Genomic DNA, 25,108 nt, shown 5'->3' on the forward strand with positions numbered 1-25,108 from the left:
GTTAAGGATCCAGCATTGCCTTGAGCTATGGCCTAAGTCACAGACACGGCTCGGATCTGGCGTTGCTATGGCTGTGGTGTCGGCCAGCAGCTGCAGCTCCAATTCGACCCCTAACTTGGGAACTTATATGTGCTGCAGATGTGGCTGTAAAAGGAAAAAAAAAAAAAATCAGCATATAGTTTATTTTATTTTTTTTATTTTATTTTTTATTTTTTGCTTTTTAGGGCCATACCTGGAGCATATGTTAAGTTCCCAAGCTAGGGATTGAATAAGAACTCCAGCTGCTGGCCTACACCACAGCCACAGCAACACGGGATCGGAGCCACTTCTGCGACCTATACTGCAGCTCATGGCAGCACCAGATCCTTAACCCACTGAGTGAGGCCAAGGATCAAGCTCACATCCTCATGGATACCAGTTGGGTTTGTTACTGCTGAGCCATGATGGGAACTCCCAGAATTCAGCACATCATTTAATTCATCATCCCCATTGTGCAGAAGCAGCTCACTGAGGTTATGTAAATTGCCCCAGACTGCGTAACTTATAGTATGTTAGAGATAAGACCAGCTTAGCTGAAATAGCAGAGATGAAACTCTTGAGGCAAATTAATTCAAGGAACGTATATTTCCTTCTGCCATCCAGAAGACAATAACATGGAAAGAGAATAGCCAGACCCAGGTACAGCCAACATTACATGGCAGGAGTTCCCGTCCTGGCGCAGCAGAAATGAATCCGACTAGGAACCATGAGGTTGCAGGTTCGATCCCTGGCCTCACTCAGTGGGTTAAGGATCTGGCATTGCCGTGAGCTGTGATGTAGGTCGAAGATGTGACTCGGATCTGGCATTTCTGTGGCTCTGGTTTAGGCCAGCAGCTATAGCTCCTGTTAGACCCCTAGCCTTGGAACCTCCATATGCTGCAGGTATGGCCCTAAAAAGACAAAAGACAAAAAAAAAAAAATTACATGGCAGAGTGGGAATGGGGTGCAGAGATTTCATAAAGAAATCAAAGACAGCAAGAGGAACTCGAGACAGTCCCTGGAGGACCAGTTTCTCGCATGAAGCACTCATGGATTTTAACAGGCCCTTCGGCCAGGGTAGGTGGGAATGGGAGGAGAGGAAATGAAAAGCTTCTTTCTCCAGTCCCTGGAGGTCAGCCAGCCCACTGCATCAAGTGCCTTCCTCGCAGAATTTTCCCTCTGGGATTTCAGACTGACTGTACTTTGAACTGCAGAGAAAAAAACCCTGATGATGTATGAGACAGGCCTCTGGGAAGGTGCAATTCCCATCATGACCACAAGGTGATGCAGTGACCCTAAACACAGCCACTCCAGAGGTCGGGGAGAAAAAGATTCCATGGATGGTCAAAAGTTAACCATCAATTCCTGAAGACCTCTAGAAAATCAGGAAGAGCTGATAACTAATTATTCATGTGCTTCCCCCCCCCCCCCGTCACGTCACATTCTTGATACTGCAAGATTCTGGATTTGTCCATTCCTAAACAGGATGAAACAGTTCCAGCTCTAGAATTAGCACCAATTAATTGGAGTAGCTCCAAGACTCATGTGACCTAACAAGTCACTTGATCTCTCTAAGCCTCAGTTTCCTTCTCTGTAAAACCTGAGCACCATATTGATCAAGTTGTTGCGAGCATTATATGAGCCATAAATGCTGGCTGTTAAATTTTTGCTTTCCTTTTTATCCATTTGACAATGGACTGAATGGAAATTTGAGATGTGTGGGTACAGAGGAAGGGGGCTGTCTGCCTCCATCCTCCATCCTAACCATGCCAAGGCCACTGCCGTTCAGGACACTCTGGGCCTCTCAGCCACCTCAAGCCACCTTGGGCATATTGAAGGTGAATGGCAGAGGCCAGCCTACAGCAGGTGAGTTGGGGAAGGCAGCAATAACAGTGGCAGACATCAGGGGTCCAACAGGGAAATTCGACTCAGGACCTTACAGTTCAGGACATCAGCACAACTCAAAGGTGGTCACGAAATTCCAGCCTTCATCATTTTCATCGCTCTCAGAGGTGGCTTGACATGAACCATTTTATCCAAGATCAGGGGAGAATCTCAAGTCAGCGAGAAAATGGCTCAGTTCACATCAGGTGTTTTGGTCCTAGTTGTAGAGTAGTAAACAGTGAATTAATCATTCACTCCACTCTGCATGTTGAGTCTTTCAGGATCAGAAAGCAATGAATCATTTTAAATTGCGAATACTGCTCCGGAAAGAAAACAGACCCACAAGGCCCTCACAAATACACCTGTTGCCAGTTTCAGCATGGACTTAATTCCTAACCCATGATTTTTGAGCAGAGAAGTGCCTTCCATAAGAAGAACTGCTGCTCCAGAAATAGACCCATCTGTTAGAACTTGCCAGGGAGGGTGGTGCTACAAAAAACAGCTCCGGGTCACACTGGAGGATTTCACGGTGATGACACAGCATCAACAGCCAGAGCCAGGGAGCGATGGACCTCAGGGAGGGTCAAGGTAGAGAAGGAGGAGATCTAGGCAATTTCATGACAGCATCTCAGAGTAGTCTGCCAGGCAGTATATGGTCCAGGCACTGGAGCCCAGAAGACTTCAGAAATCATCTAACTTAGGGAGTTCCCGTCATGGCTCAGTGGTTAATGAATCCGACTAGGAACCGTGAGGTTGCTGGTTCGATCCCTGGCCTTACTGAGTGGGTTAAGGATCCAGTGTTGCCATGAGCTGTGGTGTAGGTTGCAGACGCAGCTCGGATCCCAAGTTGCTGTGGCTCTGGCATAGGCCGGTAGCTACAGCTCTGATTAGACCCCTAGCCTGGGAACCTCCATGTGCTGCGGGAGCAGCCCTAGAAAAGGCAAAAAAAAAAAAAAAGAAAGAAATCATCTAACTTAGGCTCATCCTTTTCCAGTTACAGGACCAGGACCATGCACTTTTGGAATTCACAGATTGGAAAAACAGATAATGACGAGGGATTTCTATTAATTCAGGACGCTTTTGCTGTTGTTTTAGAAATCATTTTAAATCTACCCTATATTTAGGTTTTGTTTCCACACAATAAAATGAACCCATTTCCAGTGAGTTTTAGGGAGGGGTTGGTTTTTTGTTTTTTGCTTTTTAGGGCCATACCAGAGGCATATGGAAGTTCCCAGCGAGGGGTCAAATCGGAGCTACAGCTGCCATCCTACGCTACAGCCACAGCGACGCCAGATCCTTAATCCAACGAATGAGGCCAGGGATGGAACCTGCAGCCTTGTGGTTACTAGTCAGATTTTTTTTTTTTGTCTTTTCGTCTTTTCTTGGCCCGCTCCCTCGGCACATGGAGGTTCCCAGGCTAGGGGCTGAATCGGAGCTGTAGCCACCGGCCTACGCCAGAGCCACAGCAATGTGGGATCCGAGACACGTCTGCAACCCACACCACAGCTCATGGCAATGCCGGATCCTTAACCCACTGAGCAAGGCCAGGGAGCGAACCTGCAACATCATGGTTCTTAATCTGATTCTTTAACCACTGCGCCACGACGGGAGTTCCTACTAGTCAGATTTGTTTCCACTGCACCACAATGGGAACTCCTCCAGTGAGTTTCGATTAATGTCATCACCTGAGCAACCACCACTCTGATCCAGGCCAGCAGGCCTTATGCCCTCTGCGATCTAGTCTGCTCCCTACCCTAGTAGGCAGCCACAGACCTGACTTCCATCACTAAAGATTAATTTCACCCATTGTAAATGGAATCAGAGAGTGTCTACTTTTTGGTGTACAAAATTCCAAGTGTTAGCCATGGGAACTCTCATCCATTGCTCTTGGAAAGGTAAAACGTAAAATGGTACAGCCACTTTGTAAAGCAGTTTGGCCGTTTCTTATAAAAGTTAAATATATACTCACCATATGACCCAGTAATTCCATTCTTATTTACCTAGGAGATAAGAAATCATGTCCACAAAAACGCTTGTAGACAAATTTCACAGCAGTTTTTTTCATTGTCACCCCAATCTGCAAACCTGTTTCCGTAAATAGGTAGTGGATAAACAATTTGTGGTACATTCATATAAATGGAATATTGCAGCACAATATGTGGGAATTAATGACTGAAATAGCAACCAGTGGAAGAATCTCAAGAATATTAAGCTGAGGTATACAAGCCAGACACAAAAGAATACATTCCGTATTATTCATTTACAAAAATCTTTTTGTTCTTTTAAAATTTTATTTAGGAGTTCCCATTGTGGCTCAGTGGGTTAAGAAGCTGACATAGTGTCCGTGGGGATGTGGGTTTGATCCCTGGCCTCCCTCAGTGGGTTGGGGATCCGGCATTGCCGTGAGCTGTGATGTAGGTCCCAGATGTGGCTCAGATCTGGTGTCGCTGTGACTGTGGCTTAGGCCAGCAGCTGCAGCTCTAATTCAACCCCTAGCCTGGGAACTTCCATATGCCATAGGTGCGGCCCTAAAATAAAATAAAATAAAATATTATTTATTGCCACAGCATCTGTAAATGGCACATAGATATGGGAGGCCATATGTTTAATCCCTTCTTAATATACATTTGAATTTACCTACCACGTTGCATTCACCTCACACACCTCACAGATCCAAAATCACTAACCTTGTTCAATCCTCTAGTTTTACAAATAAAGAAATAAAGCCCCAAAGCAGTAAAGTGACTCATAAAAGGCTGCTTTCCCAGTAAAGAAAAGAACAGGAACCCCTATAGCTTTGAACAGCTTCTGATTTTTTTAAAGACAGTATTTATCAGTCTTTTGGAACCTGCCGAGGGTCTGAGTGGACCTCTTGATCCTGAGAGAGCCATTGAAGGGTCTGCCAAGGGTGTGGGTTCCCATGAAGCTACTCAAGGAAGCACGTGTGAGGTGGCACACTCACCTGTGCGTAATAATTGGACCCTCATCTCTCTGGGAAGCTTGGATGTATGAGTGTCCACCCGCATCCCAACACACACACACACATACCAGTAGCCAAGGAAATTCTTAATTGCCTCAGAAAAGACAACTTGGCATTAACCCCAGGCTGCTATCTGGTAAGCAGGTCATGTGATATTTAAAGCCATGCTTATGTACCTTCTGTAATAGAGCTGCCCCAGGCATGCCATATGACACTTCAAAATCTCGCCTTATGGAGTTCCCGTTGTGGTTCAGCAGGTTAAGAACCCAACATAGTTTCTGTGAGGATGCAGATTCAAATCCCTGGCCTCCCTCCGTGGGTTAAGGACCCAGCATTGAGGAAAGCTGTGGCGTAGGTCACAGATGCAGCTGCGTCTGGTGTGGCTGTGTCTGTGGCATAGACCTCAACTGCAGCTCTGATTTAATCCCTAACCTGGAAACTTCTATATGCCGCAGGTGTGGCCATAAAAAGGAGAAAAAAAAAAAAAATCCAGCTGTGCTTTCACTCTTGGAACTGAAGGTGACCTTGTCAAGCCTGCATACCAGTCTGGGTTTTATCAGGAAAGTAGAAGCTACTCCATGCATGAGATAATTCAAAACCAGCATGGAGCTTGCCATGGGAGGGGACGCAGAAAAAACATGAAGGAAGCCTTGGCCAAAGATCTCTACTATAGCCCCAAGGCAGTTGGTATCAGAGACATTGCGGAAGCTGCTGCAAAAGTGATGAATCTCCAGGAAGTTCTCCCCAACCCTCATCGCCCACAACACCAACGCTGGGTGATTCTAGAGTTTTCCTGCGAACATCACATTGGGCATGTGTGAGATTCCATGAGTCTGCTTGTAACTGCAGGAGCTTCCACTAAAATCAGGCAAGTGTGTGGAAGAACCTAGCACTTCGTGGTTCCCAACCGACAGTGGCCTCGCTCTACCTCGGACAGTCCAGTTTTGTGAACATGTGTTCAAGCCGCGAGGAGAAGCCAGGGCTGAAGCACAGATGGGCACGTTCAGACTCGGCAGCTGTAACTCTGCTGGCAGCTTTGCTTGGTTTGGCTTCTTTGGGTGAGCTTGGACTCATGTGGCAATCCGGGCTCTGTTTATTTAGCTATTTTTTCCTGTTCTCCTCCTCCTGTGTCTGGCTTTCCTTTAGTATATCAGTGAGTAGTCTGTTGACGAAGGATTTGTCTCCATGGAATGTAGTTAGGGGACTTTAAAAAGTACTTCACCGCCATTTAAGGACTTTGTCGTTTGACCCGAATATGTCCTTTGCCTCTGTGGACGGAAGTCACTGATTTCATTACAGTTGAGATGACCATGCTAGTATACTTTTATTTTCAAAAATTAGTCAAGCAAGTATTATAGGGTGACTTTCATTTTTAATTAAAGATAAGGTGGAGTTCCCATCGTGGCTCAGCGGAAACGAATCTGATAAGGATCCATGAGGACGCAGGTTCGATCCCTGGCCTCCCTCAGTGGGTTAAGGATCTGGTGTTGCTGTGAGCTGTGGTATAGGTCACAGATGAGGCTCGAATCTGGCGTTGCTGTGGCTCTGGCCTAGGCCAGTGGCTACAGCTCCAGTTGGACCCCTAGCTTGGGAACTTCCATGTGCCACAGGTTCGGCCCTAAAAAGACAAAAAAATAAAAAAAGTAGGGCAATTTTTCACATATGGAAATTAATGTAGAAATGAGATACCCTTCTCTAGTATTTCCACTGTGCAATAATACATTTTTATCTGCATTACATACCCCCCAAAATATAATGTTGTTTATATTCTTTTATAACCTACTTTTCCCCTATTTCAGTCAAGGTCCTGGAGGAAGCTGATGGTGTACTCAAGTGGGGTGATTGAGAAAAGTTGAATAAAGAGGTTCTTTATAAATATGTAGAAAGGATTAGGGGAGATCAGAAGGGGTGCAGTATCTTGGGGTAAACAGCATTACCACCCCTAAGCCTGAAGAGGCATGTAAAGAGAGGGGTTTCCAGAACCCAGAGGTTCTGCCTTCCAAGTTCTCTTCCTGTTTCTACCTCCTGTTGGTCAAATCCACCAAGGAACCAATGGGCAAGGGACCCGGTTGTTAGAGAAAGGTCAACCTCCAGGGCACTGAGCAGGGTGGAGAAGGGAGCAGTGTGAACCTATAGGAGCAAATAGGAAGTATCAGCAATCCCCTTACTACACTGGGAACCTGTGTTTTCATGTCAAAAAAGCTTTTCTCACAAGTTTATTATTATTATCATTATTATTTTGCTTTTGGGGGCTGCACCTGCGGCATGTGGAAGTTCTCAGGCTAGGGATCAAATGGGAACTGTAGCTGCCGGCCTAGCCACAGCCACAGCAACTCAGGATCCAAGCCACGTCTGCTACCCACACCACAGCTCATAGCAACACCAGATCCTTAACCCACTGAGTGAGGCCAGGGATCGAACCTGCAACCTCATGGTTCCTAATCAATTCATTTCTGCCGCACCACAACGGGAACTCCTTTCACAACTTTGTTTTTAAGGTTCCTTAATATTTGGTTACATAAAATTAATGTAACTATTCCCCCATTGTCATCCTTGAGATTATTTCTCATTTTTCACTGTTCTAAAAAGTCGGTATGAGAAATGCTGCAAAATTTGGTTGTGATAATTGCTGTACACCTATAAATGTAATAAAACTCATTAAGTAATTAAAAATAAATAAATAAAAAGTCAGTATGCTGCATGTGCCGCCCTAAAAAGAAAAAAAGGAAAAAAGAAAAAGAAAAAAAGGAGTTCATGGCTAAGTGATAATGAACCCAACTAAAATGTGGGTTCCATCCCTGGCCTTGCTCAGTGGGTTAAAGATCTGGCATTGCTACGAGCTGTGGTGTAGGTCGCAGACATGGCTCGGATCTCACGTTGCTGTGGCTGTGGCCCTAGCCTGGGAACTTCCATATCCTGTACATGTGGTCCTAAAAAGCCCCCCCCAAAAAAGATAGTATTATTAATATCTTTATAGATCTATCTTTGCATTTTGAATAATTTGCTTAGAATAGACCCCTAAAAGTTGAATTGGGCCAAATTTAAATTTAAATTTCCAAAGCTTTTCATCTGTATTACCCCCAAATTTAGAGATGGCAGATACTGTACATGAGTAAATTAGGAGAATAAAGCTCCAACAGGTTGGAATGAAATGGGATAATGAATGTGAAATGTGGAGTTCCCGCTGTGGCCAAGTGGGTTAAGGATCTGGCATTGGGTTAAGTGGGTTAAGGATTCAGCATTGCCATGGCTGCAGCATAGGTTGCAGCTGCTGCTCAGATTTGACCCCTGGCCCAGGAACTTCCATATGCCGGGGGCACAACCAATAAATAAATAAATAAATAAATAAATAAGATGTATTATTAAAAAAGAAGTAGAGGAGAAATCAGGCTTTCCCCCTGTGAAGGGGCCTTAAGAGTGCCCCCTCCCTAAGCATAGTTTATGGTCTCCCCCTAAATGTTAGAAACTTTACTTATGTTTCTAAACCCACATGTGCCACCACCTTGTAAATCAACAAGAACTTTCTCTGACTATACATCTAGACCATAATGCTGCATGAAAGCTTTTCCAATTGTGCATGCTAATGACCTGAGTCATTATAAATTAGACAGTCATTTTTCCTGCAGCAGATTTTCCATTGCCTTCTGGTGAATTTAGACCTTCCTCAAATAGCTAGCTCTTCAGGGTGTATAGAGTTGGAAAAAAAAATTACTATGTAGAGTGAAGAGAAAGCCATCTGGCATTCAGTGCTCACCATGGACCTCCACTGAGCAGTAAATTTATAGCCAGGTAAGACCATCAAGTGGTAATCATGCTGGGAAATCTTAAATTCTACGGAACAATAGTCTTCCTGACAACTATTTGAATGTAGATTATTTAGTAAGTGAATTTCCAAAATGCTCTAATACATTGAGAGGTTTCAATGGTGGCTCATTGCTGTGGGCCCCAAACACAACTTTCCCAAGATTCAATGCAACAAATCATTATTGATATGTGATGTTAGATGCTGGAGTAGAGTGTTGGGCAAAAACCCATGCTTCTTACTCTCAAAGACATTACCATGATAAAAATTATTTAGTCTATCCCCAACATGCCTCTTGGAAACCCAGCAAAAGAAAAGAGTAAGGAAGAAGCAGAGCTGATCATTGTTCTTCATTCTGTTGCCTAAGTTTCTTGGGGCAACCCATTTCTTTGGAGCCCTTAGCAAGGGACCAAAAGAGTATGGGTGTAACTGAGATGATCCTCAAACAATTGCAGTTGGTAGTTATCCAAATTCCAAGGGATTTAGAGAGGATATTGGTCAGCTTCCCTGTATGGGGTGGAAGGCGGGGGGCAGGAGATGATACCTCCATATCAGCTATTTCCTCCTAAGGAAAGGAACTATGCCAATAACATTTATTTTTCTACAATAAGTACCAAGCTTTACCAATCAATTCAAAAAGCAAATGCTTAGCATGTTATTTCAAGGATAAGGAGCAGCAGTTTTATAAATCATACTTGTTATGGCACAAAAATACCGCTGTGATTGTCATTTCCTAAAACAATCAGCAGTTTGACCCTTTAAAAAATTTTTAAGATGCAGAAGGAATTTGGCTCTGTATGTTGTTTAATACTATTATATTAATTATGAAAGACTTTAACTGGTAGGAATCACCACGTGACACTGGATAAGTCACGTCTTCCTTCTGAAAACACTTTCTTCTATTTGTACTGAAAATACCACACTGTCTTCCTTACTGCTACTTCTCTCCCTCTTCCTCTCTCTCTCTCAATGCTCCTTCCCAGTTTCCTCCATGAAATATTGGATGCTGCGGTATCTTGGGCCTGCTGACCATCTCTAGCTGCATTTTTCCCTAGATGATCTCATCCAGATTTAAGTTGTAAGAAATCCTTCAGCTCCTGACTCCAAATTTGTATCTCTAGCCCTCACTTGTCCTCAGTTCCAGGCTCATTTATCCATCATTCTCCTTGCCACCTCCTCTTGATCAATAATAAGTATCCCAAACAGAACTACAACCACCTGGCTCTAGAAGTCATCTTTAATACCATCCCTTTAATATCCTTCATACTCAACCCCAAAGCAGGTACTGTTGCATCTATCTCCAGAATGGGTTTTGAACGTGTCCACTTCTCTCCATTCTCATGGCCCAGACCTTCTTCAAGCCACCATCTTCTCTGACTTGTGGTAGCATCACACAGGTAATCTTAATTTCTCACTCCCCAGAACAGAGTGATGGGGTTTTTTTTAAACCTAAATCATAGAATTTCATTCCTCTACCTAAACCCCTTCAGTAGCTTCTCCTTTATTTTAGAGTAAATGCAAAATCCCTACTTCCCCATACAAGACCCTGCATGATCTGGCCCTCTTTGCCTCTCCACATTATCTCTTTATTTTTTTATTTTAGGGCCACATCCATGGCATGTGGAGGTGCCCAGGCTAGGGGCTGAATCAGAGCTATAGCTGCTGGCCTACAGCACAGCCACAGCAACGCCAGATCCAAGCTGCATCTGTGAACTACACCATAGTTCACGACAATGCTGAATCCTTAACCCCCTGAGCAAGGCCAGGGGTCGAACCTGCATCCTCATGAATGCTTGTCTGATTCTTTCTGCTGAGCCACCACAGGAACTCCTTTATTATTGTGTCTTTTTTTTTTTTTTTTTGCCTCTCTACCTTACCTCAAACAGATCACTCTTTCTCCTTTCCATCTAAACTCACTGTCCTTTCTGGCCCTCAGTATGTCAAGCTCTTCCCCATCTTCAGGCCTTTGCATTAACCCTTCTTTCTGCCTGGAAAACTCTAACTCATAGCATGACTGGCTCCTTCTCCAACCTTCAGGTTCCAGTCAAAAGGGACCTTCTAGAGGCCTCATCTGACCTAGATCAGCCCACCCCCATTTCCAGTAACCTCTCCATCACCATAGCATCATTTATTGTCATTTCTGCCTCTCCCCCAACTGGAATGTAAGTTCCTGGAGAATAGCTTCTTTTCTTTCTGTCACCAGCACCTGGAATATTCGTTGCTTAATAGCTATTTGGTTTAATGAATGAAAGAATACCATCAGCAGAAGGTCTTAGGATGAATCAAAAAGTGTTGTCCTCTATCATGGCTTCATTTCCACACTCTCAGATACCTATAATTTTGGTTTGAGTCATTGATTCCCTTAAGTGGAAGATATATTTTAACAGTATAGCTTCATCGTCTGAAAAATAGTCAGAAAGCACTCATTGTGTGAGGATTTGTTCATTAATATTGTTGGGTCACTACATGCTTTGAATGAAAACACCAGGTAGAATTCTGTGAACCGTGGGGCCAGGGTGGAGGCAGGGCAGGATGTAACGCTCCCTTTGCCTCATCTTAGAGTGGGTGGGATCAGTGGCCTGTAGAGATGAGGGCCTGAAATATGTCAACTGTCCCCTTAGAATAAATACAGACTTCTCAGGACCATGTACTTCCAGGTCTTCCAATTCTATCTTTGCTTCTCAGCTCTCCTCACAGCCCTGCCACCACCTCCGCTCCAGCTCCTTGCTGCTGGAACTCCTACAGCTCAGTATCACCCACTGCAGGGGGGAGTGTGGCCCAGCCTGGGCTGCCCAATTGCTGCAGCAGGAATGGCTAGGTGGCTGTGTCTGGAACTCTGGCCACCTGGCCAGAGCCTCTGGCACCCCATGGCCCTCTGGGATCCTGAAGGCCCCAGGAGGCGTGGGCTCCCTCTGCTGTCCCTAATCTGCTCTAGCAGACTACCGCCATTGGCCACCATGCTCTGTTCTCCGCTAGCCGTGCTGACAAGTCCATTTCGAACACACAGGATGCTCCTCAGTCCTGCCAGTTTCCAGATGCCTTGTTTCAACTGAGAAGCCTGGAGAAGGACTTGGGTGGGGGTGGCTGTCTGGAACAGTGTGCTAATCTCATTATAATAGCTGGTGAGTCACCCTCTAAATGTGTAAATAATGCTTTGTAGAACAGGGCTGTGGGCAGAAATCCTACTAGATGTGTAAACAAAGCCACATCAGTTCTGTCAGCTCAGGGAAGGTATCACAACAACTACATTTATTGATCAGGGTAGGCTTGCAGTTGAAAGGTTTATGTATTTCTCATGTCACAATCCAATCAGGTCTTTAGGGGGGTGGTTATGGGTGTCTCTGCTCCACACAGTTCTCCAGGGACCTAGGCCCCTTCCTCCCAGTTCAGGAGTTCCTTTTTTTTTTTTTTTTTTTTTAAGGTCCATACCCATGGAATATGGAAGTTTTAGTGCAGGGGTTCTTAACCTGGAGTCCACAGGTCCCCAAAGGGGTGGCTGGAATTCAGGGAGTCTGTGAATTTGGAGGGGAGAAAAAGTAATATCTTTATTATCAAGAACCTTTTAACTATAATGTAGCATTGCCTGCAATTGTGATTAAAGACATCAAACCACAGTAACATTAGCGCCAGTAACACTGGCAGACTTGACTACCGATAGAAATCATGGGAGTTCCCATTGTGGCTCAGGAGAAACAAACCCAACTAATATCCATGAGGATGCAGGTTCGATCCCTGGCCTTGCTCAGTGGGTCGGGGATCTGGCATGGCTGTGGCTGTGGTGTAGACTGGCAGCTACAGCTCCGATTTGACCCCTAACCTGGGAACTTGCATGTATCGTGGGTGCAGCCCTAAAAAGCAAAAAAAAAAAAAAAAAGGATGGAACTAGAGACTCTCATACTGAGTGAAGTCAGAAAGAGAAAGACAAATACCATATGATATCACTTATATCTGGAACTAATATACAGCACAAATGAATCTTTCCACAGAAAAGAAAATCATGGACATGGAGAACAAGCTTGTGGTTGCCAAGGGGAAAGGGGAGGTGGGGGGGAGTGGAATGGACTGGGAATTGGGAGTTAATAGAGGAAAACTATTGCCTTTGGAGTGGATAAGCAATGTGATCCTGCTGTATAACCCTGGGAACTATATTTAGTCACTTATGATGGAACATGATAATGTGAGAAAAAAGAATGTATAATGTATGTGTGACTGGGTCACCTTGCTGTGTAGTAGAAAATTGACAGAACACTATAAACCAGCTATAATGGAAAAAAATCATTATTAAAAAAAAGAAATAAAAAAGAAATCATGGACATTTTCATATCACATTCCAATTTGGGAAGATATCATGAAATATCATTTATGCTGAACACTGCCTTGAGGAGTTCCTACTGTGGTGCAGCAGGTTAAGGATCCTGTGTGGCCACGGCTCTGGCATAGGTCACAGCTGCAGCTTGGATTCAATTCCTGGTCCATATGTCACAGGTGCAACCAAAATAAAAAACAAACAAACACTACTTTGAAATTATAATAGTTGTCAGATTCACTTAAAGATCTTGTTATTTAATAGTTAAAGAATACATAATATTACCGGTATCACCAGATTTTTAAAATAATTTCATAGCTGTCTTTCACTACACTTGTGCTTCTTTATAATCCTATGTAGTTGATTTTAAACATTAAAATAAATTTTTCTAAGAAATGATCCATGGATTTCACCAGACTTCCAAAAGAGTTCATGGCAAACTAAAGATTCAGAGCCCCTGATCTAGTGGTTCTGCTGTCCCCTAAGTCCTCTCTAGTCAACAGAGTGGGCTGAGGTGGCACTGAGAAGTAGTTTAGGGATGAGGCTTAGGAGGGATGTGCATCACTTCTGCTCTTGTTCCTTTGTCCTTTATGGTCCCATGACCCCACCTAACTGCAAGGAAAGCTGGAAACCACAGTCCTGCTGTGCTCCCAGAAGGAAAGGGGATGGGGCTTGCTGAGCACATGGAGGTGATTGTCACCATGCCCAGTGGGACAATTAGCAAAGAGACACCCTCCCAAAGACAGGCGCTCTCCCCGGAAAAAAAAAAAAAAAAAAAAACTTAATGCTCTGTCAGATTCTTGCCTGGACGTATAATCATAATAAGACCATAACTGCTACCATTGGTCCAATAGTTACTCTATCAGTCCTGTGCTAAATGATTCATTTTCATGACCTCCTTTAATCTTCATAATAACCCTGTGAGGCAGGTACTATTGTTGTTCCTACCAGATAAATAAGGAGATCAGGACTTGTGCAAGTAAATCCAATCACTGTGCTGGACTCTGGGAAAACTTCTGAGATCCTTGTAGAAGAAGGTGGAATTGTGTCCTGGTGGTAAGGGTGATTCCTGAAGCCAGACTCCCTCAATTCATATCTCAGCTTTGCTAGAAGCTGGTTCATTGACCAGGCATGTTTTACTGAAGCTTTCCATGAATCTGTAAAATGGTGATGATAATAATAGTGTCCATCTTTTAGGATTAAGTGAGATAAACTCTTAGAACAGCACCTGGCACATGGTAAGAGCTCAATGAATGTTTGACACAGTCATTAACACCTGAATGACACTGTGACCTTAATGAAAGGGAACTAAATGTTCCTGCAGGGCTCAGTGTTCATGATGGATGGAGGAAAACCTCTAAGGTCACCAAGATCCTTACCGGCAGAGGGGTTCCCTAAAATTGTATACTGTAAAGTCAAGAGAATAGGAAGCTGTTACTTTTCTAATGAAGGAAAAAAAATAGATCGGGATGACAGAAAAAAAAAAAATGATGGGTTAGGAGTTCCCTGGTAGCTCAGTAGGTTAAGGATCCAGCATTGTCACCGCCGTGGTGCGGGTTCAATCCCTGGCCTGGGGAACTTCTGCATGCCATGGGGATGGCAAAAAAAATAAAATAAAAAATAAAAAATTGATGGGTCGGTTTTCATTTTAATGTAACTTTCTCTTCCCTTTATAGAACTCCATGAAGGTGATGTTCAAATGCCTCTGGAAAAACTGTGGGAAGGTGCTGAGCACTGCCGCGGGTATCCAGAAGCACATCCGGACCATTCATCTTGGGTAAGGCAGCTCTGCTTCAGTGCTTGGTGTATCTCTATCTGTTCAGTCCAGGGGCACCTGCACTCAGAATTACACACCGCACTGGGCCTGAAAAATTCTGAACCCAGGATTAGGGACTGGACCTTCTTGTTCTTCCCAGTCACTATGGAGATGCCACTGTAGATAATACTGGCCAATAAAGCAAGTGGAAAGAACATGGACTTGAAGTTGTGAAGCCTCCTTAATATACTTTCTGAGTGACATTAGGCAGATCACTGCTCTGAGCCTAAGTTCCCCCTGAAAATCAGGCTAACAGTATCAGCCCTGCAGGATCAAGTGTGAAGGTCAAAAATAAAATGTATGGGAGTTCCCGTCGTGGCTCAGTGGTTAACGAATCTGACTAGGAACCATGAGGCTGCGGGTTTGATCCCTGGCCTTGCTCAGTGGGTTAAGGATCCTGCGTTGCTGTGGCTGTGGCATAGGCCAGCACCTACAGCTCCGATTGGACCCCTAGCCTGGGAACCGCCCAAGAAATGGCAAAAAGACAAAAAAATAAATAAATAAAATAAAATAAAATGTATATGAGAGTGACTCCTAAATGATGAAACACTAGGATAGGGCAGAGAAGGGTAGGGTAGCGACTCCTTGGATGCCTCAAAAGTGTCTATAAAATTAAATATGCACCTTTTCCTAATGGATTATTGATGACTTTGAGCATCAAAGGCAGATATAGCCTGAAAAAGGTTTAAGAACCATGGCGTCAGTCAGTGCTGCTGCTGCTATTCTTATGATGCCTGATGACCTGCTCTGTCATTTTCTGCTGCCCAAATAGGTCCTTTATTTGTACAAGTAACACTTTTTTGTGTGTTATATAAAAACCTTTCTAGGAGAAAATGGAGCCCTGCTACATTGTTGGTGGGAACATAAATTGGTACAACCACTATGGAGAACAGTATGGAGGTTCCTCAGAAAACAGAATATAGAATTACCATATAATCCAGCAGTCCCATTCCTGGGCATCTACTTGGACAAAATTACAATTCAGAAAGATATATGCACCCCAGTGTTCTTAGCAGCACTATTCACAATAGCCAAGACATGGAAATAGCAACAAATGAATGGATTAAGAATATATGCTACATATACAGGGTGGAATACTACTCAGCCATAAACAAGAACAAAATAATGTCATTTGCAGCAACATGTATGCAACTAGAGATTCTCAAAGTGAAATAAGTTAGAAGGAGGAAGACAAATACTATATATCACTTATATGTGGAATCTAAGATATGGCACAAATGAACCTATCTACAAAACAGAAACCGACTCACAGACATAGAGAACAGACTTGTTGTTGCCAAGGAGGAGGAAGGAAGGAGTGGGATGGACTGGGAGTTTGGGGTTGATAGATGCAAACTATTACAATTAGAATGGATAAGCAATGAGGTCTTACTGTGTAGAGAGGGAACTATATGCAGTCTCTACAGATAGAACATGATGAAAGATAATGTGACAAAAAGAATATATAAATATATGTATGACTAGGTCACTTTGCTATACAGCAGAAATTGGCACAACATTGAAAATCAACTATAATTTAATTTAAAAAATAGGTGCAAGGAAAAAAAAAAAAACCTTTCTAAAGAAAGAAAGGTGAAACTAAGTTTCAAGCGACAGGGATTGGGAGCCACTTCAGAGGGATAGTTCAGCATCTTGTCCTTTAGTCTCTGGGTCTTTCTTGTCCAGGAATCTGGGATTTAAAAGGGACCTTGAGAAGCTGTAAGTCATAACCAGTGTGCAAAAAAAAAAAAAATATATATATATATAAATATATATATATATATAACGGAGTTTCCATCGTGGCTCAGCGGTAACAGTCCTGACTAGTATTCATGATGAGGCAGGTTTGATTCCTGATCTCACTCAGTGGGTTAAGGATCCTGCATTGCTGTGGCTGTGGTGTAGGCCCGCAGCTGTAGCTCCGATTGGACCCCTAGCCTGGGAACCTCCAAATGCTGTGGGTATGGCCCTAAAAAGGCAAAAAAAGAAAACAAGAATGGACTTGAAGTGGAGTTCCCATTGCGGCTCAGCAGATTAAGAACCTGACCAGTATCCATGAAGATTCGGGTTTGATCCTGGGCCTCACTCAGTGGATCAAGGATCTGGCATTACAAGCTATGGTGTAAGTCACGGAGGAAGCTCGGATCTGGCATTGCTGTGGCTGTGGTGGAGGTCAGCAGCTACAGCTCTGATTGGACCCCTAGCCTGTAATCCGCCCTATGCGGCAGGTGGGTTTGAAGATGATTTTACTGCTCTGTGCCAGTGGGCTCCTTTAGTGACTGGAAAGAAGCAGGGTTTGGGTGGCTGGGCACACAGCCAGACCCTCCCAGGGCATAGCGCAGGGAAAGTCATCTGGCACTGTGGGCGTAGCCCAGTGGAGCAGGCCTTCCACTTCCCTAGCCAGAGGCTCCACCTCATCCTTTTGAAAAACACCACACTGAAACACCCGTGGGGTAGAATGCACTCCTGTTCCTAAAGCCTTCTGGGAAGGAAATGCTGCAGCTTCTCCCCTCAACCCTCACCGTCAGGGCAGCTCACAGCACAAATAGCTCGGAGTTATTTAAAGGTTTAGGAAGAACTTACCGGAGCTATAATCAGGAGCTAGGGTATTTGTTTTAAAGACCATTTACCCAGAAAATCGAATCCTATTCAGCACCCTGCAGAAACGCATGTATATATCTATTTATAGACTCTAAGTGGCATCATAGGATTTTCCTTTGAGCCCCTGGCATGCTCTCACAGTGGGTAAATTCAGAATACAGCCACTGGGAAGCTCCCATCATGGCTCATCGGTAACTAAACCAGCTAGTATCCATGAGGACTCAGGTTCAATCCCTGGCCCTGCTCAGTGGGTTAAGGATCCGGCGTTGCCGTGAGCTGTGGTATAGGTCAGACACGGCTCATATCCTGAATTGCTATGGCTGTGGTGTAGGCCGGCAGCTGCAGCTCTGATTCAACCCCTAGCCTGGGAACCTCCCATATGCTGAGGGTGCAGCCCTAAAAAGACAAAAAAAAAATAAAAATGAAATGCATCCACTGTATTCGCTTCCCTGGGATGCCCTCTCTAGCCCAAGCACTTCATATTGCCTTGAAGAGTTAGGATTCACCGCCTGGCAGCCACTGCACAGAACGGCCTGGGTTAGCAGGACTCCAAGGCCCTTATGTTCATATGTGATGCCTGAGTCTTCTGCCCTTTTATCCACCAGGAGGGGGAAACCACCTTTGACTTGATCCTGTCCTCAATTATGTGGCTGGAGGAGGATGGAACATTGTTAATGAGTGTTGGCTGTAGAGGACGGGAAGGAGCCTACCAAAGCCCCAGAACATGTATTTGCCATCTATTGGAGCTGCAATGCACACCATGCCCATACAAGTAGTACCTTGTTTTTCTCTTAAGTCTGACTCCATCCTTCTGCCCCCGGGGCTGAGCCTGATTTATCCCCATGTGGGATACAGTTTCCCCCAGGCCTGTGTGTCTATTAGTAGCAGCCAGTAGCAGCTCTGCCTGCCCTTTACTGGAAAGGAAGTAGGGACAGGAATAGAACAGACACACATTCTTCAGCCCACTCTCTGGGGTCTTCAATGGTCTGCTTGTAAGTCAGCCAAGGCCAGCCTGACCTGATACGTACAGACACCTCCCCAGACGCCGCAGCCTGAGAGCTCAGGGGGACGGGAAGGAGCCGCCCAACTGTCTAAACAGAAAGGCTGAGGAGAAGGGGAGATTTGTATTTTAGGTTCTATCCAGGGATTATAAGCGAGGGGGGGGGGGGAGTTTATTCCGGGTCAGTGCCTGGCTCCTGCCAGATATGTTATGAAATTGGGGGGCACCCCATGGAAGGGAGATAAGCAGAGGCCATCCCATGAAACCAGGAGGCATCATGTGCACCATTTCCCAGAAATGAACAAATCCCATCAATGTTAGTAGTCATTTTTATTTATTTATTTATTTATTTATTTTATTTTCCCACTGTACAGCAAGGGGATCAAGTTATCCTTACATGTATACATTACAATTACATTTTTTTTTTCCCCACCGTTTGTTCTGTTGCAACATGACTATCTAGACATAGTTCTCAATGCTGCTGAGCAGGATCTCCTTGTAAATCTATTCTAAGTTGTGTCTGATAAGCCCAAGCTCCCGATCCCTCCCACTCCCTCCCCCTCCCATCAGGCAGCCACAAGTCTCTTCTCCAAGTCCATGATTTTCTTTTCTAAAGAGATGTTCATTTGTGCTGGATATTAGATTCCAGTTACAAGTGATATCATATGGTATTTGTCTTTGTCCTTCTGGCTCATTTCACTCAGGATGAGACTCTCTAGCTCCATCCATGTTGCTGCAAATGGCACTATGTCATTCTTTTTTATGGCTGAGTAGTATTCCATTGTGTATATATACCACCTCTTCCGAATCCAATCCTCTGTCGATGGACATTTGGGTTGTTTCCATGTCTTGGCTATTGTGAATAGTGCTGCAATGAACATGCGGGTGCACGTGTCTCTTTTAAGTAGAGTTTTGTCCGGATAGATGCCCAAGAGTGGGATTGTGGGGTCATATGGAAGTTCTATGTATAGATTTCTAAGGTATCTCCAAACTGTTCTCCATAGTGGCTGTACCCGTTTACATTCCCACCAACAGTGTAGGAGGGTTCCCTTTTCTCCACAGCCCCTCCAGCACTTGTTCTTTGTGGATTTATTAATGATGGCCATTCTGACTGGTGTGAGGTGATATCTCATGGTAGTTTTGATTTGCATTTCTCTTATAATCAGCGATGTTGAGCATTTTTTCATGTGTTTGCTGGCCATCTGTATATCTTCCTCGGAGAAGAGTCTATTCAGGTCTTTTGCCCATTTTTCCATTGGTTGATTGGCTTTTTTGCTGTTGGGTTGTATAAGTTGTTTATATATTCTAGAGATTAAGCCCTTGTCGGTTGCATCATTTGAAACTATTTTCTCCCATTCTGAAAGTTGTCTTTTTGTTTTCTTTTTGGTTTCCTTTGCTGTGCAAAAGCTTTTCAGTTTGATGAGGTCCCATGGGTTTATTTTTGCTCTAATTTCGATTGCTTTGGGAGACTGACCTGAGAAAATATTCATGATGTTGATGTCATAGAGTGTTTTGCCTATGTTTTCTTCTGGGATTTTGATGGTGTCCTGTCGTATATTTAAGCCTTTCAGCCATTTGGAGTTTATTTTTGTGCATGGTGTGAGGGTGTGTTCTAGTTTCATTGCTTTGCATGCAGCTGTCCAGGTTTCCCAGCAATGCTTGCTGAATAGACTTTCTTCTTCCCATTTGATGTTCTTGCCTCCCTTGTCAAAGATTAATTGACCATAGGTGTCAGGGTTTATTTCCGGGTTCTCTATTCTGTTCCATTGGTCTGTCTGTCTGTTTTGATACCAGTAGTACCACACTGTTTTGATGACTGTGGCTTTGTAGTATTTCTTGAAGTCTGGGAGAGTTATGCCTCCTGCTTGGTTTTTGTTTCTCAGGATTGCTTTGGCGATTCTGAGTCTGTTGTTGTTCCATATAAATGCAGTCATTATTTTATTACACAAAACTTTCTGTGGAAAAGTATAATTTTCCACATCCTGGGGAGAAGAGCCGTGAAAGCACCAGAAGATGCTTTTTCTGGTGATAGTAAATATTGAGGCCTTTTAACATCACCCTTATTCTTATTTAACAAGCACTCAGTGCTTATTATATGTGCAGTACACGTCTAAATACTGTATACAGTAGGTGGTCCATACATGCATATGTAGAAAACATGGATAAGGAGGGCCAACTGTGCTATACCATTTTATTTTTATACATATACATGTGTGTATTTTATATATATATATATATATATATATATATATATATTGACTTTTTAGCACTGCATCTGTGGCATATGGAAGTTCCCAGGCTAGGGGTTGAATCAGAGCTGTAGCTACTGGTCTCCACCACAGCCACAGCAATGCCAGATCTGAGTCGCGTCTGCATCCTACGCCACAGGTCTCGGCAATGTCTGATCCTTAACCCACTGAGCGCGGCCATAGATCAAACCTCCATCCTCATGGACGCTAATCAGATTCATTTCAGATTCATTTAATTTATTTTTTATTAGATATAGTTAATTTACAGTGTCGAGTCTATTTCTGCTGCACAGCATAGTGACCCAAACATATATATGCACATATATATTCTTTTTCTTATATTATCTTCCATTATGGTCTATCCCAAGCTCTCTTCTTCTTTATCCATTCATCTGTTGATGGATACTTATGTTGCTTCCATATCTTAAACATTGTAAATAATGCTACTATGAACATTGAGGTGTATGTATCTTTTCAAATTAGTGTTTTGAAGATTTTTTTTGATGTATACTCAGGAGTTGAATTGCTGAGCTCTGTGATATTTCCATTTTTAGTTTTTTAAGAAACCTCCATACTGTTTTCTTCAGTGACAGCCCCAATTTACATTCCCACCAACAGTGTACAAGGGTTCCCTTTTCCCCATATCCTCTCCAACATTAGTAACTTGTGTTCTTTTTCATCATAGCCATGCTGTCAGGTGTAAGGTGATATCTCACTGTGCTTTTGATTTGAGTTTCCCTGATGATTACTGATGTTGAACATCTTTTCATGTACCTGTTGGCCATCTGCATGTCCTCTTTGGAAAAATGTCTATTCAGGTCTTCTGCCCATTTTTTTTTGTCTTTTGTTGTTGTTATTGTTGTTGTTGTTGTTGTTGCTATTTCTTGGGCTGCTCCCGCAGCATATGGAGGTTCCCAGGCTAGGGGTCGAATCGGAGCTGTAGCCACTGGCCTACGCCAGAGCCACAGCAACGCGGGACCCGAGCCACGTCTGCAACCTACACCACAGCTCACGGCAACGCCGGATCATTAACCCACTGAGCAAGGCCAGGGACCGAACCCGCAACCTCATGGTTCCTAGTCGGATTTGTTAACCACCGTGCCACGACGGGAACTCCTCTGCCCATTTTTTAATAGGGTTGTTTGGTTTTTTGATGTTGAGTTAATGGACTGTTTTATGTATTTTGAATATTAATCTCTTATTTGTCATATCATTTGCAAACATTTTCTCCCATCCAGTAGCTTGTCTTTTCAATTTTATCAATGGTTCCTTTTGCTGGGCAAAAACTTTTGAGTTTAATTAGATCCTGTTATGTTTATTTTTGCTTTTTTTCCCCTTTGCTTTAGGAGACAGACTGGAAAAAATATTGCAACCATTTATGCCAAAGAGTGCTCTGCCTATGTTTTCCTCTAGGTGTCTTATGGTATCTGGCCTTACATTTAGGTCCTTAATCCATTTTGAGTTTTTTTCTGTATATGATGTTAGAGAATGTTCTAATTTCATTCCTTTATGTGGAGCTGTCCAGTTTTCCCAGCACCACTTCTGTCTTTTCTCCATTGTATATTCTTGCCTCCTTTTGTCATAGATTAATTGACCACAAGTGCATGGGTCTGTTTCTGGGCTCTCAATTCAGTTCCATTAACATATGTGTCTGTTTTTGTGGCAAGGCCATGGTGTTTTGATTACTATAGCTTTGTAGTATAGTCTGAAGTCAGGGAGCATGATTTCTCTAGCTCTGTTCTTTCTTAGGATTATGTTAGCTATATGGAGTTTTTTGTGTTTTCATGCAAGTTTTAAAATTATCTATTGTAGTTCAGTGAAAAACGCCATTGGTGTTTGGGGATTGCATTGAATCTGTAGATTGCCTTGGGTGGTATGGTCATTTTAACAATATTAATTCTTCCAACCTGAGAACCTGGTATATGTTTCTGTTTGTGTCATCTTCAATTTCTTTCATCAGTTTCTTTATGATTTTCTGAGGACAGGTTTTTTACCTCCTTTAATAGGTTTATTCCTAGGCATTTTATTCTTTTGATGTGTTTCACTATGGCTTTCTGGTCTGCCTCTCCCACTAGACTCTATGTTCCATCAGGGCAGAGTCTATTTATGTTTTGTTCACTGTAATATCAGGATACCCTAAAAAAGATCCTGGACATAGTAGCCTCTCAATAAATTGTTGAGAAAAAGAATATATATAGGTAAATGTGTGTAACTGAATCACTGTGCTCTACACCTGAAACTAACACAACATTGTAAATCAACTATACTTCAATTTTTCTTTTGTATTTTTTTTTTTTTTTTTTAGGGCTACACGCACAGCATATGGAAGTTCCCAGGCTAGCGGTCCAGTTGAAGCTACAGCTGCTGGCGTACACCACAGCCACAGCAACATAGGATCTGAACCACATCTGTGACCTACAGCACAGCTCACAGCAATGCTGAATCCTTGACCCAGTGAGTAAGTCCAGGGATTGAACCAGTGTCCTCATGGATACTAGTCAGGTTCATTACCACTGAGCCACGATGGGAACTCCCAACTATACTTCAATTAAAAAAAAATCAAAGATCAATACTAAATTATTGTTCAATGATTGAAATCACTTATGTGTGGAATCTAAAAAACAAAAAAGGATACAAATGAACTTATTTCCGGAACTCACAGACTTTGAAAAACTTACAGTTACCAAAGGGGACATGTAGGGGAGAAGAAGGGGTGGACTGGGGGTTTGGGATGGCAATGTTCTAAAATTAGGTTGTGATGATGGTTGTAGAACTATAAATATAATAAAATTCATTGAATTATTTTTTAAGTACTAAATGAATATACAAGAAATAGATTAGACTTTCACTGTAATTAATAAGTAGGATTGGCACAAGTGAAAATGTACTTTTAAACCAAGTCATTATCTTTTAATCTCATGTATTCTTTCATATGAATTTTCACTTACTATTGTACAAACATAAAACATCGATTTTTAAAAAATAAAACAATAAAATAAAAAAACAAAGATGAATATAAATTATTATGAATAATTGATTGATTGAATACATTGTTTTAAGAGATCAAGGAAGGCTTACCTGGAGGTGGACAGTATTGCAGGATAAGTAAGAGTTTGCCAGGCAGGCAGGACAGAGGACAAGCATTCCAGATGGAATGAACAGCATCTACAAGATCTCAAGGCAAGAAAACGGCTTGGGTAATCAGGACTGTTTTGCTCTCTTTTGCATTAGGCGTGTTGGGGAATCTGACTACAGTGATGGAGAAGAAGACTTTTACTACACTGAGATCAAGCTCAACACAGACTCGGTGGCAGACGGACTGAGCAGCCTGGCCCCGGTTTCGCCCTCCCAGTCCCTGGCTTCACCCCCTACCTTCCCCGTCCCAGATTCCAGCCGAATAGAAACTCCTTGTGCCAAAAGCGAGACAAAATTGATGACACCCTTGAGCCGCTCTGCTCCCACCACCCTCTACCTCGTGCACACCGATCACGCTTATCAGGTGACTGGCAAGGGACCGTGGGAGTAATTTGACTCCTGCCTGAAAGCAGTAGCTCTGACCTGTGAGTAAAGGACCACTCAGAGGGAAAACAGCATCCAGGATAGCCCTGGGGCAGAGTTTGTTCTTTTTCTTTTTTGGGGGGGCCGAACGTGCCTCATATGGAAGTTCCCAAGCTAGATAGGGGGTCAAATCAGAGCTACGGCTGCTGGCCCATGCCACAGCTTATAGCAACGTGGGATCCGAGCCACATCTGCGATCTATACCACCGCTCATGGCAAGGCCGAATCCCCCCACCCACTGAGCAAGGCCAGAGATCGAATCTGCATCCTCATGGATACTAGTCTCCACTGCGCCATAACGGGAACTCCCTTTTTTTTTTTTCCTTTTTCCCCTTTTCTAGCCAAGATCTCATGCAAACGGGACCCTATTGGTTCTTGAACTCTCCAGTCCTGACTGAAGACCCCATCCCTGTGAGGTTCTTATGGGGATTATAATCCTCAACACTGTAAAAACCTCAGAATGATGCCTGGCACATGATATAGGTACATGCTAAATAAAAAATAAAATAAATGAAAAGTGAGCATTCAGTGCGTTGGCACAATGACAGCTTCATCCAAATCTGGAACTTTCTGTCCTGCCTTCCGATTTGGTAACTAACCCTTCCAGACTAGAGCTGTGGTTGTCTGTGTTCCCCAAATCAGCAGTGCCAGCATCACCTGTGAACTTGATAGAGCTGTGGATTTCCTGGGTCTGCTCCAGGCTAGTGGGACTAGAAGCTGGCGGGGTGGGTTGGGGGGTGGGGGCGGCTGAGCACTCTGTGTTTAATGGGACCCTCCAGGTGATTCAGCATCACTCCAAAGTCTGGTTAGACCTCAGAGACAAATTCTACAAATACAGGACGTGGCTAAAGCTCCTTTTCCCTCAGCAGTTATTAACTCCTTTAAGTGTTGATT

General features: G+C 43.4%; 1 protein-coding gene across 1 annotated transcript in view; it reads left to right on the forward strand.

Annotated features, from left to right (window-relative positions):
• ZNF704 (zinc finger protein 704) overlaps window positions 1–25,108 on the forward strand; it is a 266,656-nt gene that overhangs the window by 224,607 nt on the left and 16,941 nt on the right. The window contains exons 5-6 of the mRNA XM_047783687.1: window positions 14,667–14,767; window positions 23,888–24,155. Coding sequence (XP_047639643.1) covers window positions 14,667–14,767; window positions 23,888–24,155 — 369 coding nt within the window. The remainder of the gene's footprint in view (window positions 1–14,666; window positions 14,768–23,887; window positions 24,156–25,108) is intronic.

This window comes from Phacochoerus africanus, chromosome 6 (assembly GCF_016906955.1).
Source record: "Phacochoerus africanus isolate WHEZ1 chromosome 6, ROS_Pafr_v1, whole genome shotgun sequence".
NCBI lineage: Eukaryota > Metazoa > Chordata > Mammalia > Artiodactyla > Suidae > Phacochoerus > Phacochoerus africanus.